General features: G+C 50.3%; 1 protein-coding gene across 6 annotated transcripts in view; it reads left to right on the top strand.

Moving 5' to 3' along the window:
* CACNA1H (calcium voltage-gated channel subunit alpha1 H) overlaps positions 1-27,637 on the top strand; it is a 192,761-nt gene that overhangs the window by 121,669 nt on the left and 43,455 nt on the right. For 4 of the 6 annotated variants that reach the window (XM_019494553.2, XM_019494554.2, XM_059716435.1 and 1 more), the window contains 11 exons: positions 7,026-7,122; positions 8,978-9,186; positions 11,822-12,256; positions 12,669-12,769; positions 13,263-13,386; positions 13,527-13,595; positions 13,777-13,961; positions 17,640-17,766; positions 18,139-18,264; positions 20,554-20,643; positions 22,028-22,241. In XM_019494553.2, the coding sequence (XP_019350098.2) occupies positions 7,026-7,122; positions 8,978-9,186; positions 11,822-12,256; positions 12,669-12,769; positions 13,263-13,386; positions 13,527-13,595; positions 13,777-13,961; positions 17,640-17,766; positions 18,139-18,264; positions 20,554-20,643; positions 22,028-22,241 (1,777 nt within the window). The remainder of the gene's footprint in view (positions 1-7,025; positions 7,123-8,977; positions 9,187-11,821; positions 12,257-12,668; positions 12,770-13,262; positions 13,387-13,526; positions 13,596-13,776; positions 13,962-17,639; positions 17,767-18,138; positions 18,265-20,553; positions 20,644-22,027; positions 22,242-27,637) is intronic. The other 2 variants (XM_019494550.2, XM_019494551.2) reach the window with 2 other exon arrangements.

The raw sequence follows: 27,637 nt of genomic DNA, 5'->3' as shown, positions 1-27,637 counted from the left end.
TGATAGGCCCCGGCTCTGTTTGGAGCCAGGGTGGGGGGGTTGCCTTTGCTTCCTGAAGTCCAAAGCTGAGCACGTGGAGTCTGAGCGTGCTGTTTGCCTTTGCCTGAATCCTTCTTCAGGCTCGAGCCAATGCCCGTTTCCTGTCTAGAGGCGATTTTGAAACCTTTGCCTCTCGGGACCCATTTCTGCTTCTCTGAGCCACGCCGCACGGCTCTGGAGAAGATCCTCCGGGAGGCTATAAAAACAGGGACGTGTGCGGCTCTGCGGATGCCAGCTGCTGCATGCGCAGAAGGACGGCGCCCCAGCATCGGCCCTTTGATCTCCAGCAGCTTTCAGAGACATGATCATAAAAACCCTGGTAGAAGGGGACAGGTTGTTCCAAAAGTTGTGAGCTAATTAAAAGCCAGGAGCTTGCTTTGCATTCCTCCTTTGTTTTCTGCTTGGGGGTGAAGCCAGTGCCGTGGCCCGTTGTCCCCAGACAAACCCAGCCAGCTACTCTTTGTACTTCCCCTTCCCATCTGCTGCTGTGCCGCTTGCACTTTCTGTTCCTTCGAGTTAGAAATCCTCTCTGAAAAGACGCTCGTTTTTATAATGCATCCTCAGTGGCAAAGATCGACCAAAAATGAAGAAGTGTGGGCTAAGCTAGGAATAATTCAAGAGTTGCTCCAGGAGGTGGGGGGAAAATCAGTGTTTTCATTAGCCGCTCCCCATAAGGGAGTGTTGTTTTTAGCTGTCTTGGGGATTTATATGGCTTCTGCTTGCCCCACGCTCTTTCATTCAGTAGTGGAGGACAATCATAGTTTCCCCTTCTGATGATTTCAGTGAACAAATAGTGATGCATTTTCCTAATGCACGGCCCTTTCCTAGTGCATGGCCGTAGGTAGCCCGAGTTCTCCTCGGGGTCACCTGCGACGTCCTTGCTGCAAAATAAAAGGCTAGAGATGTCCTTGCTGCAAAATAAAAGGTGAAGACGGGTTCCCCAGCCTGTTACCGGCACCTGAGTTAAAGTGGCAATGAAGACAAGGCAGTTTGAGTTGTAGCTTGGCTTCTTCCCTGGGCATGAATTTTGACTTACCCAAGTTAAAATCCGAGTTGCCTCTTGTAGCCTGCCTTATTGCAGTCACGTGAGCACACACAAAATATAAAAGCACCTTTTTTTTTTTTTTTTGAATGGACTTATCCTTAGACCTCAGCTGTTCCTGTTCCTCGCCCTCGGGTTCTGCAAGGACAGCGTTTTAAAGTTCCTGTCCCATGCCCAGGGCACCAGACAAGTCTGTCACTGCTTCAGCATCCTTTTCTGAACCTTGTGGAGCAGATTTGACTGATACCGTACTCTTGACTCTAGTCCCACACACCCGCTGGTTGTGCTTTGCACTCTGCATCACACGTGTAACCCACCTACACGCAGCGAGAGGCTCTGGAGGGGCTGGATAACATTGCTTATGGTCCACAGCAGCCTTTGCTATCATTTAGGTTAGGAACAGACATTGCATTTGTCCCCAGACAACCTGCACCTGCGTTTGTCCCGGAACAGAAATGTGCCAGGATTGGTGTGTACACATATCCGTCTATCCACCTGCAAGGTGGATAGGAAACGGGCTGGAGCATTGGGCTTAGAGGGTAGTAAGCAATAGGCCTCTGTCAGTCGGCAGCTATTCGATCCGGCTTCAGATCTGGCTGCTTTGGATGGCCGCGATCTGATCCGGAGCTCCGGACCAAGTTCCCACATTGATCCGGCCAAAGCGGCGCCGAAGCTTCGGCAGTGCCTCGGGGATCTGGCCATAGGGTGTAATGGGGAATCAATTAAATATCTATAACTTTGTTTTTTTTGTCTGATTTTGATGATCTTTGCAAAAATGGTAGCTTCTGCTGAGAGCATGATGCCTGCCAAGTTTCAAGACGATTGGCGCAGGGGTTGGGGGGGACTGCACCCCAAATTCTTGAAAGCAAAACTCATGTCACGTCTATGCGTTACACCACAGCGGGGTGAAAACTGCAGGGGTGGTGGCCCCGGTGAGGCCACCAAGCCTGCCAAGTTTCCAGAAGATCGGTTAGTTAAGAACTGTTAGTACTTCTTATCCTGTGAACCTTTCTTAGGATTTATCCCAGGATGACCGACCAAATGATTGCGCTTTGTTCCAGGATGCAGTGGTTTATCGTGGAACAAGTGCAATGTGTTTGTCGCCTTAATTAGCCTTTTAGCTCAGTAGACGCTCTTGGTTGGAGATCCAGGAACGCTCGGCTCACTCCCCGGTGCCTCCAGGGACCTGTATCGTGAATGCAAACCCAGCCGTGTGTCATGTGCATGCTTTATCACAGTTCTCTTTTGGGGGGGGGAAAACACACGTTCTCTCCATTCAACACACTAGCCGAGCGCAGAAACCTTTCCATTACAGCCTTCCATCCTTCCCACAACGTCCCATTCTCTAGCTGCCCACTAGGAAGCTGAATCATGTGCTAGCATGAAGGCTGGAATTGGCGGCCCCGCACGGTATTCTCTATAAATATGTAATTACCGACTTAGCAAAATAGGTCCTGGCTCCTTGCTTCTGTTTAATGGCTCCTTTTGGAGCTCTTACAGTTTGTGATTTAAATATGGGTAAGACACAGTGTTTAGAGCCATCATTATTTACTCAGCAGCGCATTAGCCCAGGCCCACCGCCGCAGGAATGACATTTGCAGCATGCGTTTTCCTTTCCGGTTTTATTAAGTGTGAGCCTCAACAGCGGCTTGTCTCCGCATAGGGTACAGTACACGCCGCAGCAGTCCCATCAGGGGCCGTATCTCGGCCGCGAGGGCTGTCTGCAAGCCATGCTCTTACAAATGAATAACGTAGCTTTATTTTTTGTAACGCAAAAATGTCCCTGGCCGTAGCTCACAGGAAGAAGCATTCACTACAGCTGGAAAATTTTTTTTTTCTTTTCCTGTGCCTTCCTTCCTCGATCCCCTCATTTGATATTGATGCCAACACAGGAAAAGTCTTTTAGGAGTCTTCACAAAGCGTTATCATGCTGAGAAACCTGTGAGAGGTCATTTGTCCTTGACCTCCTTCTAGGTGCTATCATGTGCGGGGATGGCGAGAGAGGGGGTTATTGTGCCTGTGGCCACCTCTTCTCTCCAGACCGCTCTTCGAATCACATGGGCTGCAGACAGACTCACTTGATTGCCTTGTCGGTCTTACCATCCAGCTGAGAGCGAGCAAGATGGGTTTTGTTCTGCCCTTTGGGTCATCGACAGAATTGCCGTTTCCTCGAGGACCTGCGCTGGGCTGGCAAGAGAAGGGAGCCCAGCTTGATCTTCACGTCTTGGCTGGTTAAACGAGGCCGGCTTGATAGGGATCTTGCAGAAAAAGAACGAGCCGGGAAGTCCACGGTATTGCATTCACTAGGGAGGCTGGTGTTTCTGGCAGCAACGTACAGAACTTCACACCGAAAAAGAAAAATTGCAAGTGCGTTGTGAATTACTCGGAGGATCCAGATCAGCTGAACACTGCCCCAAATGTGTGAAGGTTTTGGGTTGTAGCCATGTTGGTCTAAGGACATGGGCTCTTTGAGTAGATGTGATATCTACCCAAAGATGCACCGTGTGCCTGAAGAAGGGCGATTGTGCCCGAAAGCTTGCTAAGAACTTTTTTCCCCAAAGTTGGTCTAATGAAAGACATCACATCTACCCAAAGAGCCTTGCCTGCGAAGCCGCACGAATCATAGCTTCCCAAACTGCACATCTAACGGCTCCGGTATGCGAATGCTTGAGCTCCGAGACAGAAGTTTAATTTCCCTTATTCGTCTTCCCTAACTCAACCCGTCTCTCCGCCTGCGTGGCTTAGCAATACATCACAGAGGAAATTCACTTCCCTGCCACTTTGGGGAGCACGTCGCAGCTCCAAAAACAACGGTGATGTGTTCGGGCATCAATTGGGGAGCCGTGCTCCTCTGCTAGGACCAGCTGATCTAATCCAACAGTTAGATGCCAATTTGCACAACTTGTCAATAAGCTGAACGCATCAAGCTGGAGTCGGTTGGACGGCCTGCCAGGGTAACTCCATCCCGCTGGGCTCGCATTGAATCAAACCATTGGGATGAGCTTTGCAAAGCAGAGTGGTTGCACTCCTGACTTAAGTGAAGCGAGGGTAGCCTTTGCCACGAATCCACGTGGAAAGCCAGAAATGACATCTCAAGGATGGTAGGCGTGCGGGGTCGGTGCTGGGATCCAGAGCACTATTGCATCACTGCCCTTTTGCCTAAAAGGACCCCATGGTCGCCTCCTGACTCCTAATGGATACCACGAACCGCCCTGTGACAGCGGCCCCGTTGTTGGCAGCCTCAGAGGTGACCCCAGGGCTTCAACAGCCGCAGGGAATAACACGTCCTCACAGCCCATATGTAGAGCCCTACTTAAATCAGGGTTATGCAGTTTTCGTGGAAAACCACAAAAAACAGCGATCTCCGCAAAAAATGGCATTGGCTGCGAATTCCCAGGAAATCAACCCCCCAAAATAGTATTAAAAATAATATGCTGGCTCCCCCCTGGGGCCTCTCCACCAGTCAGCTCCATCCAAGGGGCTGGTCTGCCATGAAATGACTGCGAAATCGGCTCTCCGGGCCACAACCAAGCCACGAAAATTGCTTTCCGTGAATTAGGTAGGGCCCTACCCATAGGCACTTCATGCAGACAAGACGCAAGGCACAAGGGGAAGAATGCCAGCAAGAGCCTGCCCCATGCTGCGCGACTGCGTGTCGAATTTGGCGCCTGCTCAGGATTGTACGGGGGCGGATACGCCAAAGCACTCGGCAGTAAATGCTCTGTCCGATCTACCCATGGTAAAACTCCCATAGGACCCAGAACTAAGTCAACGCCGAAGGGGTGAACCTAGGCTGATACGAACTGCCCCAAGCACTCCACACTAATGCCGTGGTAGTTTATACCTGATGAAGTTTGTCCCCCAGGAGCGCATCCCCATGAGCAGGAGCGCATGTTTCCCTTGGGACAAACCGCAGCGGCACCACATGTACCGCCGCTGCGTGTCCAAGGGAAACGCCCGTGCACGCGTGCTTTAGCGTGCAACATGGCACGTTGCCCCAGTTGGGGTGGCAGAGGCTGGGGCCAGCACTTGGGCTAGCCCCAGCAGCCGTACCCGGGGTCCGGAGGGCACCGTCACAATCCAGCAGCACGGAGCTGGGTTGTGGCTCCAGCCAGCCAGGCTTGTTTCCAGCAGCGCATGCTGCTGCCACGTGTGCGCCCCGTTTTTTTTAAGGCACGGGGTTTTTTGACACCAGGATCTCCCAGTGTCAAAAACCTTCCCGTGCTCCAAATGAGCAGTATGGGGCATGCCCGCACGTGCAACGCCGCAGATAGCTCTGCAGTGCCACGCACCGCACGTCCACGCTCGTCTGGACGTGCCCCAGAAAGCAGAGGAAAATCCCATCCTCGGTGTAAGCAAGAGCACCGTGTGGCTCAGCACTTGTTTCCTCTCCCATGGCTGTCACGTGTGCGAGGCTGGAGATGCACCGTAGGCAAGGAAGGGGCTATCGCATGCAGAGACCGCGCACACGGCAGGTGTCCAAACCTCTCGGGACCGAGGCCGGATTCGCAGAGATAACCGACTGACAGCACAGAGATAAACACCGCTGGCTGCTAAGAAGTGTCATCGTGATGGCTGATCTCCATTGTGATGCATATTTGCTTGCTCAAGATATCCAGGCAGGAGGTGGCCAACAGCAAAACATCATTTAAATGCTGATCTGTTAAAAAAAAATAGATAAAGAGACGAGCAGGTGTTTTTAAACGAGAGGGTGTTTAATCTGCAGAACCGTCGTTGAAGGGAAGTAGTCATTGTATTGCCGTGAGACCACCGGGTCTTGAGCTGTGGTTATCATCAGAGAAGTGACACTCTTCCCCTTTTCCCGTATAATCCTCTCTGTCTGCCTTCAAGACGTATCGACTGATTTTCCTGACACAAATCATTTCCCACTGCAATGTGCAGCCATGCCCCTCTGCAAAATGAATGGGAGAGCTAGCGCGGGTCTATTTTACCTTGTCTACAGCATTGCCAGGTGATTTCCAGGTGCAAAATCAGAACAAGAGAGGTAAGACCTGGCTCGGTTTTCACCTTCCAGGCTGAATTTGTGGCTCTGGCAAAAAAAAAAAATCAAATCAAATCCTTTTGACATCCTTACCGAGCAGCTTTGAGCTGGGATCATGGAGAGGACAAATATTCAGCCCGGCAATGCCGATTTTTTCTTAGTCTCTTCTCTGATTGCTACCACGCTTGTTCTGCCCTGAGACTCATTGTTCGGTGCGGCCAGGCACAGCGAAGTCAATGCAGCTGTATTGATAGTAGCTAGATCTTTTTTTTCCAGGGCAGTTAGTTCAAAGGCTGTTTTAATAGAGGTGCTAAGACCACGTTACGGTAATGCCCGCAGACTCCAGTCAGGACCGGGGCATGTTGTACTGGGTGCTGTACAAGCATCGTCGAAAGGTCCAGACAAACGTGCCAGTTGACTTGATCTCAAATGACACTGATAAAAGCGGTTACGGTGTCATTATGACACCCCCACGCTCCTGTTGCAAGACACCTGTCGCAAAAACCATTGCAGCTCTCACTCTGTTGTATTCAGGGTTCAGGTCACAGCAATCGAGTTCACTCGTACGGTGCCAAACAACAAATCTCCCTGCCCTTTTAAAACAATTCAGTGTTACATCTGTCCGCAGCCCAGGAGACGGCCTCTGTCCCAGCTTTCCAGGCACTTGAGACGCATTAATTGTTTAAGACTCACAGCAGGTCATTAGCACTGCTCTCATTTTGTACAGAGGGAGATAAAAGGGACGAGCCGGTGTCAGAGCCGGAGGTAGGCTCACGTTCTTCCATTTCTCCGGCCTGTGCACAAGGTGACGTGGTGCCCACGCTTGATTAAATTACACGACGAGCGAGTAATTATTGGTAACTTTGGAGGGAAGTTTATCTGTAAAGGTCTCAGTCTCCAATCACTCCTCAGATGTTACATTAACCTTTCATCTCCCCGCAGGGTGATGCCAACAGGTCAGACACGGATGAGGACAAGACGTCTGCCAACTTCGAGGAGGATTTTGAGAAGCTGAAAGACCTCCGGGCAGCAGGTGGGGGTGCGCATTGCTCTACCGTGACCCCGCTTCTGTAGGGCCGTATAAATGATCCCCCCCCAACACTTTTCCTCTTGGGTGTAAAGTGTGGGTGAGAGCATAACCCGTTTCATCTGGTAATTAAACCTGACAACAATCTCATAATTAGCCCGGAGGAGTGTGTTGGCTTTTTGTCCTACTCCAAATGCTTTCAGGATCTTGAAAGGACTTTTCAGTCGTAGCACCCATGCAGAGAATATGTGTTTCTTGAGCACCGTCCTTGTTTTAAAATATCCAAGGATAATTGAAAATGGCACCAGGAGCCGGAGCAGCCCGGGGTGACTCGGTTGCCCAGTCCTGCCACTCAACTAGCAAATCCCAAATATCAAGTCATCAGAAAACTCCTCGTTGCAAAACAGTCGGCAACCAAACCACAAGCATCAATCCCTCTGCAGAAACTCTCTGCTGAATAACTGCAAATAGCAAGTTAGTCCCCAAAGGGGGGACGTTGCCACCTGTTTGCCGTCAGCTCACAAACAAAGGACTGGGCTGGCTTCTTGGAATAAATTGTGGGGAATGAATAAGTCTCCATTAACTTGCTAAATGCCAATACGCCTATAAACAACATAAGGACCTTAATGATTGCATGACAAAGCCGTTAGTCTCTGAACAAGTGGTGCGGACAGCAGCATCCCGTGCGCTGTAGATTAACGGGGTTTTGAAACTGAGCTTCTGCCCCTGGAAGTCAGTGGCAAACTTCCCGCCGACTTCCAGAGGGCAGAACCGGCCGCGTGCGAATCAGCTGGTGAGTAAACGGATGATAAAAATACAAGGATGCCGCATTACAAAAGCAGCCGGCAGCAGCAAATTAGCTGGGGTGATAAAACCCTTGGGTTTCTCATGGCAGTAATGTAACTTGGTGGGGGTGGACTCGTTTCCTGCACTCCATGAACAGGTGCTAAATGGTTGTTCTCTCCTACCTACGGCAGACGGTCTCATCCTGTCCCCTCGCCCAGGATGCACGTTTCTGCCGGCATTCAACCAAAATGCACCCAGCCATAATGCAAAAATAAGAGTTACGCTTGACTCTCGGCCTTGCGATGACAGCGCAGGGTTGCGCTCCAAAACACAGGCGTGTTGTACTCTGTCGCCTCTTGCTTGCCTTCGACATGAAGACAATCGCTGCAATTTTAAACAGGTCCGGAGCGTAGCTTTCTGTGATGATTTAATGTCGTGCCGCTCCCCTCTTCCATCACAGGCCGAGGGCCCTTGCAGTAGGGCTGAAATAGCAGAGCGTGTATTGCTTATTAACTAGCAGCCACTAGCATGCAAAAGGCGTTTCATTTGCTTATCCTGGCGTAGGCAGATTACTCTTCTACGTCCGTGGGTGTTTAGGATCCTTTTTCATTTCTTGTCTCTCGAATGGATGGTGAGTAATATTTGTAGAGTGCCTTCCAGCCTGGAGGAACCCAAAGCACTTGACAAATAGCACAGAAACCTTGCACAGCCGTCTCCGATGGGAAGAGAGAACAAAGTTATCCGGGGGGAATTTGGCCAGAGCCCCAGCCCTAGGAGTGTTGTCTCGAGTGAAGGGCCATAATTCAGACACTGAAAAGTGCTGCCCGTCTACCACTTCTCCTGAAGGCCACTGCAAGGGGCAGTCTCGGCAGATGCTCCTAAGATTTGGCCTCATGGATAGTCATGAGTTTGGCCTTGCATCTCCTGCCCATGCTGATTGGTGGTAGTAGCATTCGAATTGTCAAGGAATTGGGCTTTGATCTTGAACCGGGTGGGTTGCCTGTTGTTTTTTCTAACGTGCTTTTGCAGTCCTCAGCCGAGCTTCTGAACCGCTACCCCGCCTCCCCTCCCTTCGTTGCAGAGATGAAGATGTACTCTTTGGCCGTCACCCCAAACGGACACTTGGAGGCCCGGGGAAGCATGCCCCCACCCATCATCATGCGCACCGCCGCTACGCCCATGCCTACGCCCAAGTGCTCGCCGCACATGGACTCGGTGCACACCTTTGTGGACTCGAGGAGAGGGAGCAATGCCTCGATAGATCCCCTGAGCTACGATCAAAAGTCCTTGGTATGTTGCCAGCGCCGGCGATCTCCCTGCGTCGCGTCTAAAAGTCAATCCATGTATAACCTTAGAGCCGTGCTCCAGTTTATTAGAGTTCCCCAATACTTGCATTATGAGCCTGTTGTTGGTGGCTTATAGCGGTGCCAAATTGTGACCGCTTGGGCTGGAATTATCCTTGCTCACAATCTGCTTCAGGTTGATTTTTTTTTTGGAGAATTTCAGCCAAAAATTTAAGAGAGAGCTTCCCGTGGGATGAAATGTTCCAAAAAAACCTGTGAAGTTGGAAAAGCTGTATGTTTTTGTTTCAGGTGGTCTGAACCACCTTCGTGACCCATGGGATTAGTACCTCCAAATTCTTCAATTCCCCTTTTAGATGCAGCTCTCTGGCTAAACTGCATCACACGTGATATATCGCAGTGCTTCCCCGTCCCGTGACGCATTGCAGCTCAACAGTGAATTCTCCCTCCCCAGGTTGGGCAGAGAAAGATGGAGGGGATGAGAGGAGAGGAAAAATGCACAAGATGCACATGTGAGGATAGAGGATGTAGTGGCCCCATTTCCACTGGGGGAAAATCAAGAAAAAGGATGAGCAAGCCTCACACTCGGGATGCAGGCAGCCCAGGATGGTTCCCTGGGGCAAGTCTTGGAGGGTGATGGTTTTGCACCGATACGGTAAAACCCGTGTGCTGCCCCTGGGTGTCACAGATGAGCCACTATCCCCCTCGGTAAAGCTGTTTAGTCAAGGTAACACTTCCGAAAAGCAAATCGAGACGGCTAGTGTTTGCCTTGGGGGTTCACAGGATTGCTGGCTGCTGGCAGAGGTTGGCTCGTGGCTCAAAGAAGAGCCCTCCTCCTTTTCCAGGAGTGCATCGGTGCCACCAGCCAAAGGAAAATGAAGCGGTGAAAGGAGCTCTGGGCAAACCCAGTGAGAAGGATGAAAGCAGCCAGCCCCGTTTCAAGGCCGGAAGGAAATTTTTCAGAGAAAAGGAAGTTTCCTTCTAGGCTTTGCTGCTCTGACCTTGAATGCTTTTATCCTGGGAACTATTCATCAACACAAATTACACTTGCAAAAGGATCAGCATCGGGAATTGGCTGTGGCTAGAAAAAGCCGTTTGAGCTGTTTCTGCCCAAAATTATGGAAAAATAAGAGTAGGACATGGGTAAAGTTGTCCAAAGCAGCTAGGGGATTTAGGCACCCAGGTCCAATTAAAAGCCAATGGGGTTTAGACCCCTGAATCATGCTGGACTTTTTTTTTTTTACAATGGTCCCCAATAGGAATACAGTCTTTGGGCCTGATCTGTATTGACACCTTTGTGCTGCCAGAGTGGTGTAAAAGGATCGTTGGATGGATGGATGGATGGATGGATGGAGACATTTTGACTGCGATGCAGAAAAATGCATCTCCAGTGGGCAATCCCACTGCTGACCCTAGCTCCCTTCGCAACAGTGCTGCTGTATCTGACTCCTACCCACCAGGGAAAGACTAATAAATAAAACAGTTGCGTAAAAAGGGGCCCTGGACCCTCAGGAAAGGAAGGTGAGCAATCCTCCCTGGCTGGGCTCTCTCTGTTCACCTGGAGACTCCTGAATATGAAAGTAAACTCAGAACCAAGATTGAGTTTCCAGGAATTTTAACTAGGTTACCAGGATGAAAAAAAGTGGGACTCTGGCTGGTATGTAATGTCAGACTACAGCCTTATGCCATAGGGCACTGAGGATAGATCAACACTGATTAGTTAGGGTCTCCCTCATCCAGCCCAAGGCACATGAGCCACCCTTCCCCATCCATATGCTACCTGCTCCTAATGATGCTTCTTGTCTGTTAACCAGTCCTCTGGGAATCAGACTTCAGAGCACTTGTCTCTTCTTCTGTCCTTGGCTCTAATTATGGGCCGTAGATTGAGAGACAGCGGGATTACGAAGGGGCTGGAAGTCAAGAACACGGCATTGTGAATGGTGGGTGGTAAAATTGTGTGTGTGTGTGTGGCTTCCAGCACTTGGATGAGTTCCCAGCACACAGTAGAAAGAGGCAGGAAGGGGGGTGAGTGAGGGTGAGGATTTACCTAGTCACCTAAAGGTCAATAAAGTTTCCAGAGTGGGGTTGTCATGGTCAAAGATGGGGGTCTCTTTGTAGAGATGGTTCTGTATGGATGGTATGGCCTTGATGGTAAAGCTGACCCTACCAACAAGTGCAGACATAATCCAAGTGGGATGCACACCCGCATTTTCCATTGGAAAAGGACTGCACATTAGATATCCCTCTATCACTTAGCTGCCTAAGAGGTGGAGCAGAAATTTGGCCCCATGTGCCTAAAATCTACACGCCTTCAAGGATTTTGCAATGTGAAGGGGTTGTGCCATGCTGAGGGATGTCTTCCACTTGGGCTCAGACTGTGCCTTTACAAAAGCGCCAGTCTGATGGAGTCAAGATGAGGAAAGGCGAGTAAAAAGCACTCAGCTGGAACTCCAGCCCCTCAATGCGTCTTTACCCATTTCAGCCCTTAAAAACACCTGAAATGTTCCCTTGCTCAATGAACGAGCAGCTCATCTTTGGAGCCTCCAGCCAATCTGTGCAGTAAACCCAGCCTTAAGGTGTTCCCTTCCACTTTCAAAGTCTCACGTGCTTTTCCCATCTCTCAGTCCAGCCTCCGCAGCTCACCCTGTGCAAACTGGGGACCCAGCAGCAACTGGGGAAGCCGGCGCTCAAGCTGGAACAGCCTAGGCCGGGCCCCGAGCCTCAAGAAGAAGAACCAGTCCGGGGAAAGGGAGTCCCTGCTGTCTGGAGAGGGGAAAGGGAGCACAGATGATGAGTCCGACGATGCCAAGTCCAGCACCGTCAGCAGGGCGTCCTTGCACCGCCGGGCGGAGTCCTTGGATTACAGGAGCTCCTTGGACTTGCCCGAGCTCCTCCAGTTGCCCAGCATGCGCCATTCCCTCAGCATCAACCCCATGGCCATGCTGCCCACCGAGTACCAGGACTGCAACGGCAAAATGATGCACGTGCCCAGCGAGTTTTTCCTGCGCATCGACAGCCACAAGGACGACCCCTTGGACTACGATGACGACATGGAGGATGTGAGTTGCTGCGAGGACCGCCCGATCCCGGGGGGCTGGTTCAGATCCTCTTTCCTCTCTGGCCTGTGCAGAGCGTGACTCGGCTGGCTACCATCTAATGGCCGGTGCCAGCAAAATGAGTCCCGGTGCCGGCGAATTGGCATGCATCTACCCTGTACCGCCGCTCTCCCTCTGTAAAAATAGGGGTAACGCTTCCCTTCAATACCACAGTGCTTTGGGATTAAAACCCATTCACAATTACAAGGTGCTGTAGCAATGGGGCCTTTAAGTTCCTCAGTTGGGGACAGGTTGGTCTGAAACAAGGAGACCCCAAACCGACGTTTCTCTGGAGCTCTGTTTGGGCTGTGCCGAAGGGCTTGAAGGAGGTGGAAAAGAGAAAGGAAATTAAAGCTGTTTCTTCTCTTCCGACCAGAGTTACTGCTACAGGATCCGCAAAATACTGGAGCCCTACAAACCGGAGTGGTGCAAGAATCACGAAGACTGGTCCCTCTACTTGTTTTCTCCGCAAAATCGGTAAGACACCCAAATAAAATCTCAGCCTCCCCGCGGGCTCGCAGGAGGGGCTTGGGCCTGGGGGAGCTCGTTCCACTGGAGGGGGTATTGCCATGGGGTATTTCCCCTCCGTCTTGGTGCTCCTTGTTGGTTTTACCATAGGGAGGTTACGCTGTCTAGTCAACCCCTGGGCAAAATCCCTCTTGGACAGGGAAGGACTAGATGAGCATCTCAGAAGTTTGCTTTGATCACTCTTGAGACCGCATTCATGCCTGAGGACACAGGCATTTGTGGCAGAAATATGGGGTAACAGCAGTGCAAGGAAAACGATGATTACCCTTCCTAATTTCCTCTATAATTATGGCAGCACACTGTGCCCAAGCAGAAACTGTCTCAGCAGCGCCGGTTGGGATTGCCTTCTGAGCGGAGAGGCTCCATCAGAGGGGCCGGTCCCGGGACGGCGGAGCCCGCCTGGCTTTCGAATGACGCCTTCCTTCCCGCCTCTTTCCCCCAGGTTTCGAGCCATGTGTCAGAAGGTGATCGCCCACAAGATGTTTGACCACGTGGTGCTCGTCTTCATCTTCCTTAACTGCATCACGATCGCTCTGGAGAGGCCCGACATCGACCCCCACAGCACGGTGAGCAACCGCCCGCCCGTTCCCTACCAGCTCTGCCCGAGGCTTGCTCAGAGAAGGAGCCTGCAGGACACTGGGCACCGGGTTGCTGGTTTTGTGTGGTTAAGTGACTCGCCGCCTCCTTTTGCCTTGTGTTTTTTCAGGAGAGGATATTCCTCAGCGTCTCCAATTATATCTTCACTGCGATCTTCGTGGCTGAGATGATGGTTAAGGTAACTATGCCCCGTCCTCCACCTGGAGACCCACAAGGAGGCCTGGTTGCAACCTTAAGGGGAGCTGAGCTTTGCATTTTATTTCCCGGTGCCCCAAATCTTAATTTTTTATGGACAACAAATAAGCAGCAGGGTTTGGTGAACAACCACAGCTTAAATTTCCTTCTCCTTTTGGTTCTAGGTGGTGGCTCTCGGCTTCTTCTCTGGAGAAAACACCTATCTCCAAAGCAGCTGGAATGTCCTCGATGGGGTCCTGGTCTTTGTCTCCATCATCGACATTATTGTCTCCATGGCATCGGCCGGCGGGGCTAAGATCCTGGGCGTCCTTCGCGTCTTAAGACTGCTGCGAACCTTGAGGCCTCTCCGGTACTTTGCATCCTGGGCAAAGTGGGTTTTGGGGCTTGTTGTGCTTGGATGGGTCAAGGAAACACTTTGGTTGCAACACATACACGTAGACGTTGCGCATGTAAAACTCTGCATGTGTAGCCAGCTCGAATTGCGGGAAGCGCTTTGGAAGCCAAATAAAGCCACTCGCTTCTTGCTTTTCATCCCCAGATCTCAGTGTTTCACATAAGTGAACAGCATTGTAACCCATTCACAGATGTGGAAACTGAGGCACGAGTGGACGGAAGTGACTTAGCCCGGATGGTGCGCAGCAGGCCAGGTCCCCCGGGTCCCCGCGCTGCTCTGATTCATTTCAGCCTATTGCACAGACCATTTCACTAGCAGCTACGATGAATCTCCCTTGCCAGGCTGTTATGTGCTCGCCCAAAAGCTCTTGCCCACACTCACGGTGATTGAAAAAATAAGGGGTTTTTTTTTTCTTTTTCAATTTATCCTCAAAAAAAAAAATGTTGCCCACTATAGGAGAATAGGTAACCAGAAATCGGTCAGTCTGACCATAACAGATCTGTTTAGTGGAGGGTAGGGGGAGGGAAAAAAGCCCCATGATTTGTGTAGTAAAGGATTCTTCCAGATCTGTAAAATGGTGGTTACATTTTTGGATTAAGGTTGAGCCAGGATCCTTCCCTTGTGACTCATGAGAGGCAGAGGAAGTTATGACAAGAGCCCGGTTCTGTTTTCCTGAAGGTTTCCAGGCCGGCCTGGTATAAACACAGAGCTGCACCAATTTTAACGAACAGCGAGATTTGAAACCAGCATCGTTAAATTGTGCCTCTTCCTAGACGGACTCTCTATGTCTTTGAGCTTCATTTAGATCAGTTTAACCTGCACTGGTGAATTCAAAAGCCCCCGCTAACCCAATATAACCCGTCCACACCTGATCCAAGAATGTCCCCACGGTAATTTGACTACATACATGGGTTTTTTAAGCAATCTGAGACAAGCCCCTGCAGCATCTGGGTGTGGGCAAGCCCTTAGTGGGTATGGGGAAACACCTGAGCTTTCTGTTGCTTGGTGTCTGAATCGCATGAACGTGAACATCCAATGTTTTTCAAGTCAGCACTGTGGCTTTGTAGGGATGGGGATGTATGTGGGTGTATTGCCTGCTTGAATGAGCGTGTTCAACCATGCATATACCTGTAAACAAGACCAAAGTGACTGTTTCTTATATAATTTGCCTTCACCAGCGTCTAGAAAAGCTAATCTCATTTGGGGCAGAAGGTGTTATCTGTCTCACGCGGCGTATAGAACGAAAGCCACACTCCTTTTATCAGAGTTTTACATATCAAGATAGCGTATCTCATCCAAGCCACGTGTTAAACTGCACAACCTCGCAGCCATTCGCGGGGCGGGCAGGGGGGGAGTTTTGCATTGGCGAGGAGCAAATTTGCAATTGAGCTGGCAGCGGCAATAATTTGATAAGCTCCAGCCTCCTTCCCTGAGCCCCGTCTCTCTAATATCACCCTGAAACAATTTAGCTCTCAGCGAGGCAGGAGAAAGGCGATGCTTTCAATATTTGCAAAAGGCATAAAGGGGATTTGTGTGTTGTTTACTCTTGTGCCATAATAGAGAGATGAGAAGAGGATAAATGCTGGGGGAATTCTTATCGGCGCTCGGCTCCCGCATCCATTTTTTCCGTATGCCCAGCAAGAGCAGCTGCCTGCGCTCATTGGAAACAGGAGGGATCGCATGGTCCTCATAAAGACAAGTAGCTCCCTCAAGCGATGGGGGAAAGGCAGTCTGGGTTAGGCTTCTGCCTGGGCAATGGCTTTGGTCTGCTCATTTATTATTTCCTAGGTGACAAATTAGCTGTATGAACGCTCCCATCTCTGTTGTTTCCATCGTCCGGTCTGTTGCCTGCACTGGTCCGCGCTGCTGCCTGTAAACCCTTCTGGGTAGGAGCCATCTCTGACTAGTGCAGAAGGGCTTTTCGGTGCCACTTTAGTATAAAAAAGTCATGGTGATGATAATGGAAATCGGGCCCCAAGCAATGCCTGGACAAATGCAAGGGGTAGAATTGGAAATTGAAAATTAGTCCCAGAGAACAAATTGAGCCGTTTCTTCTCTCTTCACTTCACAAATAGCAGCCTGTTGTGGTTTCCGCCTCTCTGGGGTTCCTTACAAAACCCATTTGCAGTATTACTTAAGGAACAGTTTCATTTTTCTGGGGATCCATAGGTGCCATTAGCTCTGTCAAATGTTCTGGCAGCTCAAGAGAGCAAGAAGCTGTGCAAACCCTTTCCATTCAGAGGAAGCAGAAGGGGTCTGATGTTACCAAGTGACTGGGTAGCCTCCGGCTTGCAGCTTCTGCTTGTAATCTGGGCCCTTTCTCCGTGCATCTCTGCTGACCTAGATTCTCTGTCTCTTGGGCATTAGAGCATTAAGTTAGCCGTGCAAAGAAAAGCCACCACCGAGGACATTCTTCACCCCCATCCCCACTTGCACCTCCAGAGAAAGCCTTGACGTCCTTCAGTGGAAACATTCGGCCTCCCTCATAAGCCAGCCAGGGCTCATCATCATCGGGCTATTCGTGTGCATGCACGCTTCTCTGTCCCATGCGGGACATCCTTTCTCTAGGTGCTCGCATGTCCAAGAGAAATGCATGCTGTCTGTGCTGCTGCAAACCTGGCCTCTAAGACTGCCTGGCGTTTGGAAAGAGGGAGCAAGCCATGCTTCTCATTTAATAGGATAACCCCTTCTAAAATGGAGACATCAGTCGTGAACCTCTTTTGGGTCTGAGCTGGTTTAGGAAGCGGGCATCCTGACAAAGACCTGCAGGATAAAATGCACCTCCCCTTTCTATGCGGCTTGGTCTCGCGAAGGTGCTGAGCAGGTTGGCGGTACCGTCAGCAACAGGAGGCGGAAAAGTGGAAACGGCAGAACCAGCGTGTCGCGGACTGAATCAAGAATCCAGAGCCACCCACCCTGTGCAGAAACACGGGTCCGGGTTGTAAGAGCCTGTCAATCCCAGATTGGCCTTGTAAGGTATCTTTGGACCTGCCGATAAGGCAATCATGGAAAGCAACCATTGGACCCCAGGACTCAGAACCATGGCCCCGGGGCTCTCAGCCCAGCTTTGCCATCAGAAGGCCATTGTAAATGGGGTTTTTACTTGGCTTCTCTGAGTTCCTCCATCTGTCAAAGGAAGGTCAGACTTTCCAGTAGTGCTGTGCATTAAAGTTTATAAGCCATGATAAAGACATTACCCACATGGTCTTTGGGAGTGGGGGTGAAGGGACGGGAAAGCCCATGCCTTCTGTGAGGCTACTTTCTTCCACGGAAAGCACGAAACGCCCTACCGAACCAGACCATTGCTTCAGTGCTCCCTCTCTGACGAGAACAGAACTTCAGAAGAAGGATATGTATGGACTAGCCTACCCACAGGAGAGATTACCTCCCTCACCATCCTTGGATAATGGTTAGCTTATGCCCCTGGATGTGTTTTTATCTCATTTACTATAACTTCAGCTATTCTCATTGTCCATCTAGAAATGACTAATCATCTCTAAATAGCACCTGGAAGCGCAGAAGGGTTGTAGCAGCTTTACTGCAGACGAGGAGGAGGAATAATCATGTGGTCAGTGGACACACACACACACACACAACAATTAAAGCTTTGGTTGTTCTGCTGTGTTTTCCCAGAGTCATCAGCAGAGCCCCTGGTCTGAAGCTGGTGGTGGAGACTTTGATATCGTCTCTGAGGCCCATTGGGAATATCGTGCTCATCTGCTGCGCTTTCTTCATCATCTTTGGGATATTAGGAGTGCAGGTAAGACTCTCCGCCACCTTCCTCGTCAGCGCTCACTCAGAAAGTCCCTTCTCTAGACAGGAGATTATTCCCCCCATGGCAAAACTATTCAGAATTAGCTTTTTCCTCCTGGCTCTGAGACAACCCAGTGCACCTCAAAGGTCCTATCCTGGTCTCCAAGGCAATCCCAAATAGCTTTAGGAACCTCAACCTGCTTCAGCCAACAGAGGTGTGTTTCAAGCACCGTGTCTGGAGGCTGGTATCTCAGCTTGCTGGAAAACGGGAACGAATCCCGAGCAAGACAACAATGAGCCTTTGTTGGAACAGGAAGAAGTTCCTGTGCCAGGCTTTCCAAATTGTCTTTTTTCCCCCCTTTCTGCTCTTCATTTTCAGCTTTTTAAAGGCAAGTTCTACTACTGCGAAGGGTCAGACACCAAGAACATCACCACAAAAGCCGACTGCACCAATGCACGCTACAAGTGGGTCCGACGGAAGTACAACTTTGACAACTTAGGGCAGGTAATGCCATCCCCTCCTCCTCCTCCCTCTCCCCCCAGGGTTTCTGCATCTGTATTTCATGGGCTCTTCCCAGCGTGTCTCCCCAGGATAATCAAGCTTTCAAGCAGCAGAGACATGCCCAGAAAACCTGAAGCTTCCACTTAGGCTTCTGTTATTGCAAGGGGTTTTTTGGAACATCAGGCCAGAGATTTTGTTCAGTTTAAGGAGGAATTTGCTCCATAACTAACCTGATTTATGTAATGGAGACAATGGGTGTATACTCCCATGATAAACCTGAGCAAAAACATACTCAACCTGCAGATCAGGATGTTTTATGTTCTGCTTTCTAGTCCCAATCCACAGGCCCGCTACAGCCCTTAGCTAGGAAGCCTGGTTCTTTAGCACAAGCTGGAGGGCCTCAAGTCAGTCACTGTGTTGGACTAGAGGGTGCTGTTACATGTGCTCTCGGTTATACTGTTATGACCCCCTGCATTTTCACTGGCAGTTTTGCCAAAGTCATGCTTTTTATCTCAAGACCCAACTCAGTTGGCATTTGTATCCTAATATTCCAGCACCTGGCTATGGCTGCTAGTGGGCAGATCTCAGCTTTCGTTCTTAAAAATAATGCATTTCTAGCGCCTGCAGTCACACAGAAAAACTGGGAAATGTGACCTCCCAAGGCTCAAAACTCAACAGTCAATAAAAAGAACCCGGTTGCATTATTTAAAAAAAAAGTCCAGATTTTAGAGGGTCCGACTCATTGATTTGTTGAATCACTCATTGGCAAGGCCACCAATGTAATTGAGTAGAATGTGGCCTCTTATGATCAGTACAGGAGTAGAAAAGAACAAAACTAGAAGTGAAGGCTGAACCTTTCATGGTCCAAATTCAATGAACTGTTACAAACCAAACCAAAAGTTGTAAATGGCTAAAACCACATGTGGCAGATTTGAGCCACAGGGGCGGACGTGTGGCTCCTTCCCGGTTCTGTCTCTAAAGTACCCCTCTATTGCTTGCCTGCCATGCCTTGTTGTTATTGAGATTAAGTAAGGGAGGCTGCCCAAGGGCCTTAGGGTGAGCCTGAGTCCAGTCAACTCATCAGCAGGTCCCTCCCAGACCCCACTCACCTTGATCCAGCCCGTATGCTGAGTAGGCCCTCTCAGACTGTCTGTGCTCTTGCAGGGCACCTACAGCCTTAAGGGCAAATTGTGTGGCTCTGTTCCTCCCCTACACCGTGCCCCAAGCCATGAGAGTGTTAGCACTTCAGACCTTCCTTTCTCTTAAACCCTCTCAGGACTCTCAGTCCCCCTGGGTCTCTCTGCCCTTTCTCTCTAGGATCTCAGACCCCTGACCCCTCACACAGTCCTCTTGGGCCCTATTGACCCTCTAACCCCTGGTCAGGCCCTCTCTAGCTCTGTTCCACTTCTCATCCCCTACCTGGGCTGGGGGCAGCTCTTTTCCCTTGCTCAGCCCCTTCTTTGGGCTAGGAAACCTCTGTACCCTGCTTAGCCCCTGCTCTGGGCTGGGGAATCCTCTGTCTCCCTGCTCAGCCCCTCTTGGGGTTGGTGAGTTCTCTGTAAGCCTTGAGCCTGTCTCCAGCAGAGCTCAAGGCTTGAAACTCAAACAATAGTATCCACATAAAATAAAGGCCTCTTTCCTGCATAAACCCTTTCTGCCCTAGGTAATATTTTCTTGTTCCCAGTTGCTCTGCTTCCCCTACCTTCCTTGTTCCTTCAGGAGCCCCTTTGCCTTGCTGCAGAAAACTCTTCTCCTTGGGGCTCACAGGGTTAGACCTGACCAGTTCTGGCACTAGATTTATCTAGCTCCAGCCTGGCCCTCTTCCGGTCAGGTGAGCCTCCAGTCAGCCCCCACACCACTGGGAAGCCGCCTGTCAAGCAGCTTCCCCCTTGAAGAGGCAGACACACCACAGCATATTCCATTTAAAAATTATATCAGCCTATGCAAAACATGCCACGGATTGTGGATTGTTTTTGCAGGGCAGCTTGAGTCCTCTTGGATGTAATTCTCTCTTAGATGATTGAAATCTGTTGTTTCCCTTCTCCCCTCCATCAGTGTTATCTGCAAGCTCAGCATTTTTTCCACCTGGTAAATTGAACAGGGAAGAATTTGTCATACCTAAGTCACCTTGCCATCTCTTTGGGATTTTACAGCCTCCCCTTTCCACCTCCTAGTCTGAGAAACTTGAAATGCTGAGGGCTCTGCTTGCCCTTGTCCTTCTTCCCTTGACAGAGCAAGTAGATGGTGAACAGCTGCAGGATGGATCTTCATATTAATTTCTTTTTCTTGCAGGCTCTGATGTCCTTGTTTGTCCTTTCATCCAAAGATGGCTGGGTGAACATCATGTATGACGGCCTGGACGCTGTGGGCATTGACCAGCAGGTAGATACCAAAGACCCAGATCCTGAGGTTTTTCCCTGGCATTCAGTATCCCCAGTCTGTTTGCACATCACTCCTGTGAATGTATCTGAATTAACACTTGCATGCCATGTAGGCTGTGATGTGAAAGTCCCAAGCTACCTGCTATACCTCCAAAGCAACAGCGGAGCATCTCTGGAGAACCTGATGACCACAGCACAGCACAAAAGGGCACGTCAATTAGTGCTAGGATGTGCCCAAGCTGTTGTAACGGGGCCTCAGCAGAACAGGAATCCTCCAGAGGGATTCTGGGAATCTAAGCTAGACTTTCTCCCAGGGTCTCATAGGCAGGAGTTGCCAACATGGCAGCTACACATCCCTTGCGAAAGCTTCGACATGCACTGCTCCATGCCTGGAATAGGGATGGGGTGCATGGAGTCAAGCTGTGCCCTACCCTCATCCAAATTTCCCCAACCCTCTATCTACTTAGAAGGAGAAAGAGTCCATGCCTTCCCATTGGTCTCTGGACAGGTGCTATCCAAGGGTATGGGGAAGGAGGCTCTTCATGGGGCAGCATTTGGGCTGTACTGAGCCTGGGTTGCTCAAACCATTATGGTGAGTCACAGATCCTGTCAAACTGGGCATGGTCTCGAAAAATGGATGTGCAGAAAGAGAAAGCTCTCGGCTCCCAGGCAGCTGTGAGTCACTGGCTTGATCCCTAACATCCATCAGCATCACTGAACACAGATGAAATCCCCCGGCAGTAAATGTTCTGCAGTATCTTACAAAATATAAGGCTTTCATGCCCCAAAGATGAATAGTTTAGATCAAGTACCGTAGCGCCCCGGGTGGCTTTGCAAATATACACCATTGCATTGTTCCTTTAAGGGGCATGTTAATGGATGCACCCAAAATAGAAAATCATCGGGGATGTTGGAGAAGCTAGCCACGTTGGATTTTGTGAGGTGAGCCTTAGGGGAATAAAAAGCACCATGTCATAATAGCAGTGACACTTCCCACTTGTCTTCTGCAGCTTCCATGGATCTCAAAATGCTAGAGAAACTTTAAGCATCCATACCCCCTTCAAGGAATAACTTGAGCTCTGGCTTTAGCAAACATCCATCATCACTGGGAGATTATACAATAGTGAATTCAGAAGGGTTTTTTTTTCTCAGCCAAATCCTGGCTTTCACTGTAAAAAAAAAAAATGTTCTGAAATGGTAAAATTTCTGTAGGTTGAGAAAATGGGTGAAATGAAAACGTGCTGGAAAAAAGCCCATGGTTCCTCTCAGCTCCATCCTCTTGCCATTTGGAGATTTCTCTCCGCTGCAGAACATGCGACACGCATGCTTTGCGATGACATGTATTGCTCCCCTGTTACTCTCTTCTCCCCTCTCTTGTCCACCAGCCCAGCCAGAACCACAACCCTTGGATGCTTCTCTACTTCATCTCCTTCCTGCTCATCGTCAGCTTCTTCGTGCTCAATATGTTTGTGGGGGTGGTGGTGGAGAACTTCCACAAGTGCCGGCAGCACCAAGAAGCAGAAGAGGCCCGTCGGCGGGAGGAGAAGCGGTTGAGGCGCCTGGAGAAAAAGCGCAGGAGTAAGGAGATATACATGTCTGGTCGGTAGACTGCGTTACAAACCACAATCTTTCTGAGCCCTGCCTGCTTCCAAAGCAAGACTTTCATTTTCCTTTGGTTTGGTTTACGTGGGACGAAAAGGGCCATTTTGCTTCTTGACTACTTTGGCGATGCCTTAAGTCTCAGGGTTACAAACCCCCCTGGAAGTGTCCTCTACAGGCTTGGTGAGTGTTGCCCATTTATGTAGAGGCCTGGCAGAGAGAAGGCCAGGCAGTCCTCGAAATCACCCTCCTGTTGGTTTACTGAGCCCACCAGGTGCAGTTATCACTACCTGATGTCTTTAGAAATGAGAGGAGAAGCCCCTGGAGTGACTGAAAAATCTACCGAGTCAATGGGAGCAATGCCACCACGTTTGTAAAGGCAACTTGCAGGGGTGTCCCCGTGCCAGGGGGCTTAAAGTGTCGCCCGAGTGTTTCAATGACAAGGGTGGCGGGTTGATTTCTTTTCTTTTTTTTCCCCCCTCCCTTAGAACAAGTAGTTGCAATGCTTTTTTTAGGGTCTTGGCGCATGGCCCCGCATGCCACGCACATGCTGCATGAGGGCATGAATAAAATGGTAGGCTTGGGAAGAGGAACGGAGCCCTGATAATGGGGCCATTGAGAAAAAGCCTTCTTGGAAGGCGTCCATTATAAGAGATGCTTGCCCAGTCCCCCCCACTGCTGGAGACACTGCGCGCAGAGCCAAGCTGTCAGTCTTGGACAGGTCTTCCACACAAGTTAGCTGAAAACATTTGGCCATCTGGAGACCCATGAGGGACCCATGTAGTTTTGCTGTAGTGTCACCATAGTGGTTTTCTTTTCGGGTGGGGGGGTGGCAAAAAAAATGGTCTAGAGTCCAACAGAATCAGCCCAGTTGTACAACCAAACCTTCCTGAAGGCTCCAAAATGTTTCCACTTATTTTGTCCCTCTTAGCATTCTTCACTTTTGCTCTTCCCACCAGCTGCAACAGGGCATGGAAGTAGAGGTTTCGAAAGAGCAATGAGAAAGGGTAGTGGTAGTGAATATTGCCAGCGTGCTGAGAAGCGGGGGTACTGGAAACGTCACCAGAAACCTGCCACTTCCACATTTCCAGCCAGGAGTTGTAGAGCTGGTCAGATTTTTGGAGCATTAGGACAAAAATATACCCCCCACATAGCCAGTTTGGAACTAAAAAAGGAGAGATGTAAAGTGGTCTGTACCCCACCGAACACAACCACATGTTGCCGTATGGGTTATTCGTGACCTTGTCATTATCTTGCCTCCCGTAGCCTCCGCTATAATGCCCTTTAATGACAAACTGGTTTCCTCCTAAAGCATCAAGCAAAAGGCATCCATTTTCAGCAGGGAAAACTGCTGCTAGATCCAATAGTCGTTTGTCCGTGCCATAATGACATAGCAATTGGGAGTCGTGCAAACAGAAATCTCATCCCCAACTGGCTTCCTCCTTCCCGTTCCTGGATCTGATCCGCACCGGAGTCAGAGAACGGTCAACCTCCATCTCGTACCAAATTCCCCACTTCTCCCTTTGCTTTTCCTCATTAAATTGTCATGAGAGACCCAAGTGCTAAGCAGCTGTTCTCCTGCTGGGCTGTCATCAATGGCAGATTGACCTGAAAGCCAAGCCAAGGCTGCATACATTTGCTTTTTAGTTAGCCAAGGGTTAAGTGGCTTAGTTAAAATAAAACCCAGCCTCACTCAGCCCTTCATGCCCTCAAACAACAGAAACTCTTTGAGATTTAAAAACAATCAGCTGCAATCTTGCTTTTCTTCTCCATTTTGGTTCACGCACCCAAACTTCTGGGTTCAAGATGGGATTAGAAGTGGCAACTGGAAAATCTTGGCAGGCTGTTCTTCCACCCTGTCTAGCACAACATGGGGAAGGTACTTGAGCCTGCTTGCATGTGATTTCCAGTCCACATTTGCAAACCCAGGAAGAAGGGTCAGTTAAGCCTCCAAGATTTGAAGCAAAGACCCATAGCTTCAGTGGGCTTTTGGAGTTTTGCAGTTTATCGCAAGAAGTCTCTGAGCCCAAGAATACCCCCAGTAATGACTGGCAGAGCACGTGCAAATGCAGCCACTCCACAAATGATAAGCTAGTCTTCATTGTACAACAGTCAGGAAGAGCAACTTCAACTACAGGAGATGTAGCAGGGCTTTGCTTCTCTTACCAAAGATCTACCCTAGCCTTGAGGTCCATTTTGGCTACTCAGGTTAAGGCTTACTCATTACAGCCTACCAGTCAGTGTAGCTACCGGCACATTGGGTTGTGGTATCACATCCTACCAGCTTTGATTCCCCAACCAAAAAGACCAGGTGCTTGTTGACAACTGGGTCACTTGGGGACATCCTTTACCATGGGTCCCGAGCAGAGCTACAACTCATGCCTCTAGAGTTGTAGCAGGATGCTCTGTCAACGCATCCCTTTCCTTCATCTACACCAAGTAACGTTCTTTATCAGGGTCCGTTCCTCCAGGGCTTACACCTCCTACCTTTCTGGCCTCTGCTGAAGTGCAGATTAATGTCTGATATGTAGCTAATTTGGTCTGAGTTGGAGCACCATCCCAATATCGTGAAACCCCAAAGGCACAGTGGAGATCAGAGGGCTTCATCTGAACCCCCAACTGCTTCGTTGTTCTTGAAGGAGTGGTTTTACAAGCTCATTGATGCGTTGGCAAAGAAATTTGAAGGAATCCCATCCCACATCTTCTGCAGCTATACCTGTAGGTTGTAACCCCACTAGGTCCGTGATCTTGAAGAGTCCTGGCAATTTGGTGGTATTTGCCATTATCTTTGGAGGGCTGAGAGGGTGCTTTCCCTCTCCAGCAGCATAGCCCACATGGCTCACTTCCAGCTGGGAAGCCCCAACTCAAATCTAATCCAAGCTCAAAAACCAATGCAGCTGTGGGTGGAAGACGGTTCCTGAAACCACATAGCTAGTGGTAGATTTGTGCAGCGGGATGTCTGTCTCTCAAGACGCTGTTCGGACTCAGCCCTGGGCCAAGAGTGCCCAAGGGATGATTGAGCTTCTTTGTTGTTAATACCTGAGAATTTGCATTGCTTGGTGAAAAGGAGCATATTGAAGTGTGGAGAGCAAGAACAAGAACAACAGAATGACCCTCTGCCGTTTCCCCCCAGCTTCAGCCTATTTTCAAAGACCCTGCTTGTAGGGTGAGAAGAATGACCCCACATCCCTTTCCAGTGATTCAAGTCTTTGCTGACGTGCTACGATCGGGGACGGTTTCAGTCCTGCGGACATTTCGTCCTTAGGAAGTGGCTTGATTACGCTGGTGTAGTCAGTGAGCAGGTAGATGACACCGTCCCCTAATTTCATCCAGCCTTGGGGATTACTATGCCTGAAAGAATCGGGGGTAAAACTCCACCAGGAGTCATTTGTCTGGGTTCATCCTGGGATAACAGTTTGCTCAACACTTCTCAGCAATCAGGACTCATGGTAGAGGTGATATCATGCCTGATGAAGGGTGTTTGTGCCCGAAAGCTTGCAGTTAAAGAATTATTTTTTGCAAAAATCTAGCTGGTCTAATAAACGATACCGCCTCTACCGCGAGTCCTGATTGCTTTTAGACCAATACGGCTCCAACCTGGATACCTGGCAGCGCTTCTCGGGAAACTCTTAGCACCTTGCTCAGTCGGGTTAGCAGCATGTCCCTGAACCATAACAAGAGGGACTTGTAAGGGGAAAAGAGCAAAATCATCAGCACCCTCTAGAGAAAAAAGGTTGCATTACAGACTAGCGAGAGCTATTCTGATCCTAGCTCGGCGCTGTTTCTGGTGGGTGGGTAAATCTCCATTATTTAGATTTATAACAGGTTTGTCCCTGGCTTGGTGCTCAAAGAGACCAAGCAGAGCCAGTCCCTGTCTAAGTGATAGATGCCATTGCATTGCTTTCCCAGAAAACTCCCAGGCCCTTGACTCAGATATAATCCTGGAAAGGCCAGCAGGGAGAGCGCCCAGGAGATATTTCTAGGTGGTGGACTCGGGCCTTTCCAGATGTGGAGTGTAACATGTCACAGAGAGCACGCAGGGAGGAGGACAGCTTTCTGGAGGGGAGTCAAGGAGAGACATCCAGCCAGAGAGCGGGAGCATTTCCGCATGGGTAGTGCCTCCAGGAGGTACTTGTCTTTAAGACCTGGCTCTGAGGCTTTTTCTGCCCATCAGCCTTCAGAACGGGCAGATCTTAGTTAACGTTTTTATTCTCATCATCGTTATTTTTCAACGATTTAAAAAAGAAAACGTGGGCCGGGGGGACTGGAGGGGAAGGGGTTTGGGCTCTTGGGTTCATTTAGAAGACAACGGGGTTGGCTAAAAAGGTTGGCAGACTCAGAAAGATGGGGCGCGTGGCTGGTGCCGTGTGACGTGGTGGCTCTGGTGGCGTGTCAGTGTATGTGTGTGCACACCCGTGCCGTGCCGTGCCGTGCCGTGCCTGAAGGAAGATGGCGAATGGGCTGCCTTGTCTCTGCCCTGTTGTGTGGTACCCTGTTTTGACCTGGATGGGCGGGAGAGGATGGATGGTTCATCACTGGAAGCAAGACCTGGGACGTGGGCCAAGGGAGAGCCGCCCAGGGTGCAAGCGTTCAGTAGCCAGTGGCTTTCACGAAGGTGAGGACCATGAGAGCAGTATGGAGACGTGTCCTCCTCCCAGGAGAAAAGCAGGTGCTTCCTATGTCACCCTGTGCCATCGCAGGAAGGCCCTATCTCTAAGCAAGCACGGTGCATAGCTGGCACTCGTACTACCCAGGCACCTGCTGTCTGCCCCTACCTGCCAGCTCGTCTGCCTGTGTAGCGGTCACCTTCCTATCTGTCTCTGTGCGTACAGCCAACCGCGTCCGCCGCGTATTTCAGACCCTGCGTGCATGCACGGACCGGCGTGTGCCTCCACTCACATGCCCCGTAGACCCTGCAGGCTTGGGCAGGGGTCTAGAAACCATTGAGCTGGGAGGGACAAGCACATTGCAGGGCAGACCATCCTCGAGCTGCCTCTGGGGCTGCAGATGAGATGAATGCCGACTCGCTGCGAGGGCCGTAACCCTGCAAAGGCTGCAGGAGTCTGGAGGTTGCATGACCTCGCTACGGGTCCAGGCAATGCACAGCTATGCAGCAGATTCATCTCGGGGTACCCCAGGTCCAGGGCTCCGTGACTGCTGCTGGATGGGCTTCCCCGAGGCTCTTGGAGCCGTATTTTGCCTCTGCCCACCATCTCGGTGCTACAGCCCTGAAGCCTCTCCAGCCAGCTTTGCTTCAGCGGTTTGGCCGCAGCCTTGGGACACTGCCGGAGATCTCCCTTGAAACCCGAAGTCATTTAGGGTTAGAGTGTGGTTAGAGCCAGAGCCCAGAAGGAGGGGAAGTTAGGGTGGGGGGTCCGTCCTGGAGCACCCCAATC

Source organism: Alligator mississippiensis, chromosome 13 (assembly GCF_030867095.1).
Source record: "Alligator mississippiensis isolate rAllMis1 chromosome 13, rAllMis1, whole genome shotgun sequence".
NCBI classification, from domain to species: Eukaryota; Metazoa; Chordata; order Crocodylia; family Alligatoridae; genus Alligator; species Alligator mississippiensis.
The sequence above is the reverse complement of the archived record's forward strand: the minus strand, read 5'-3'. Positions and strand labels throughout refer to the sequence as shown.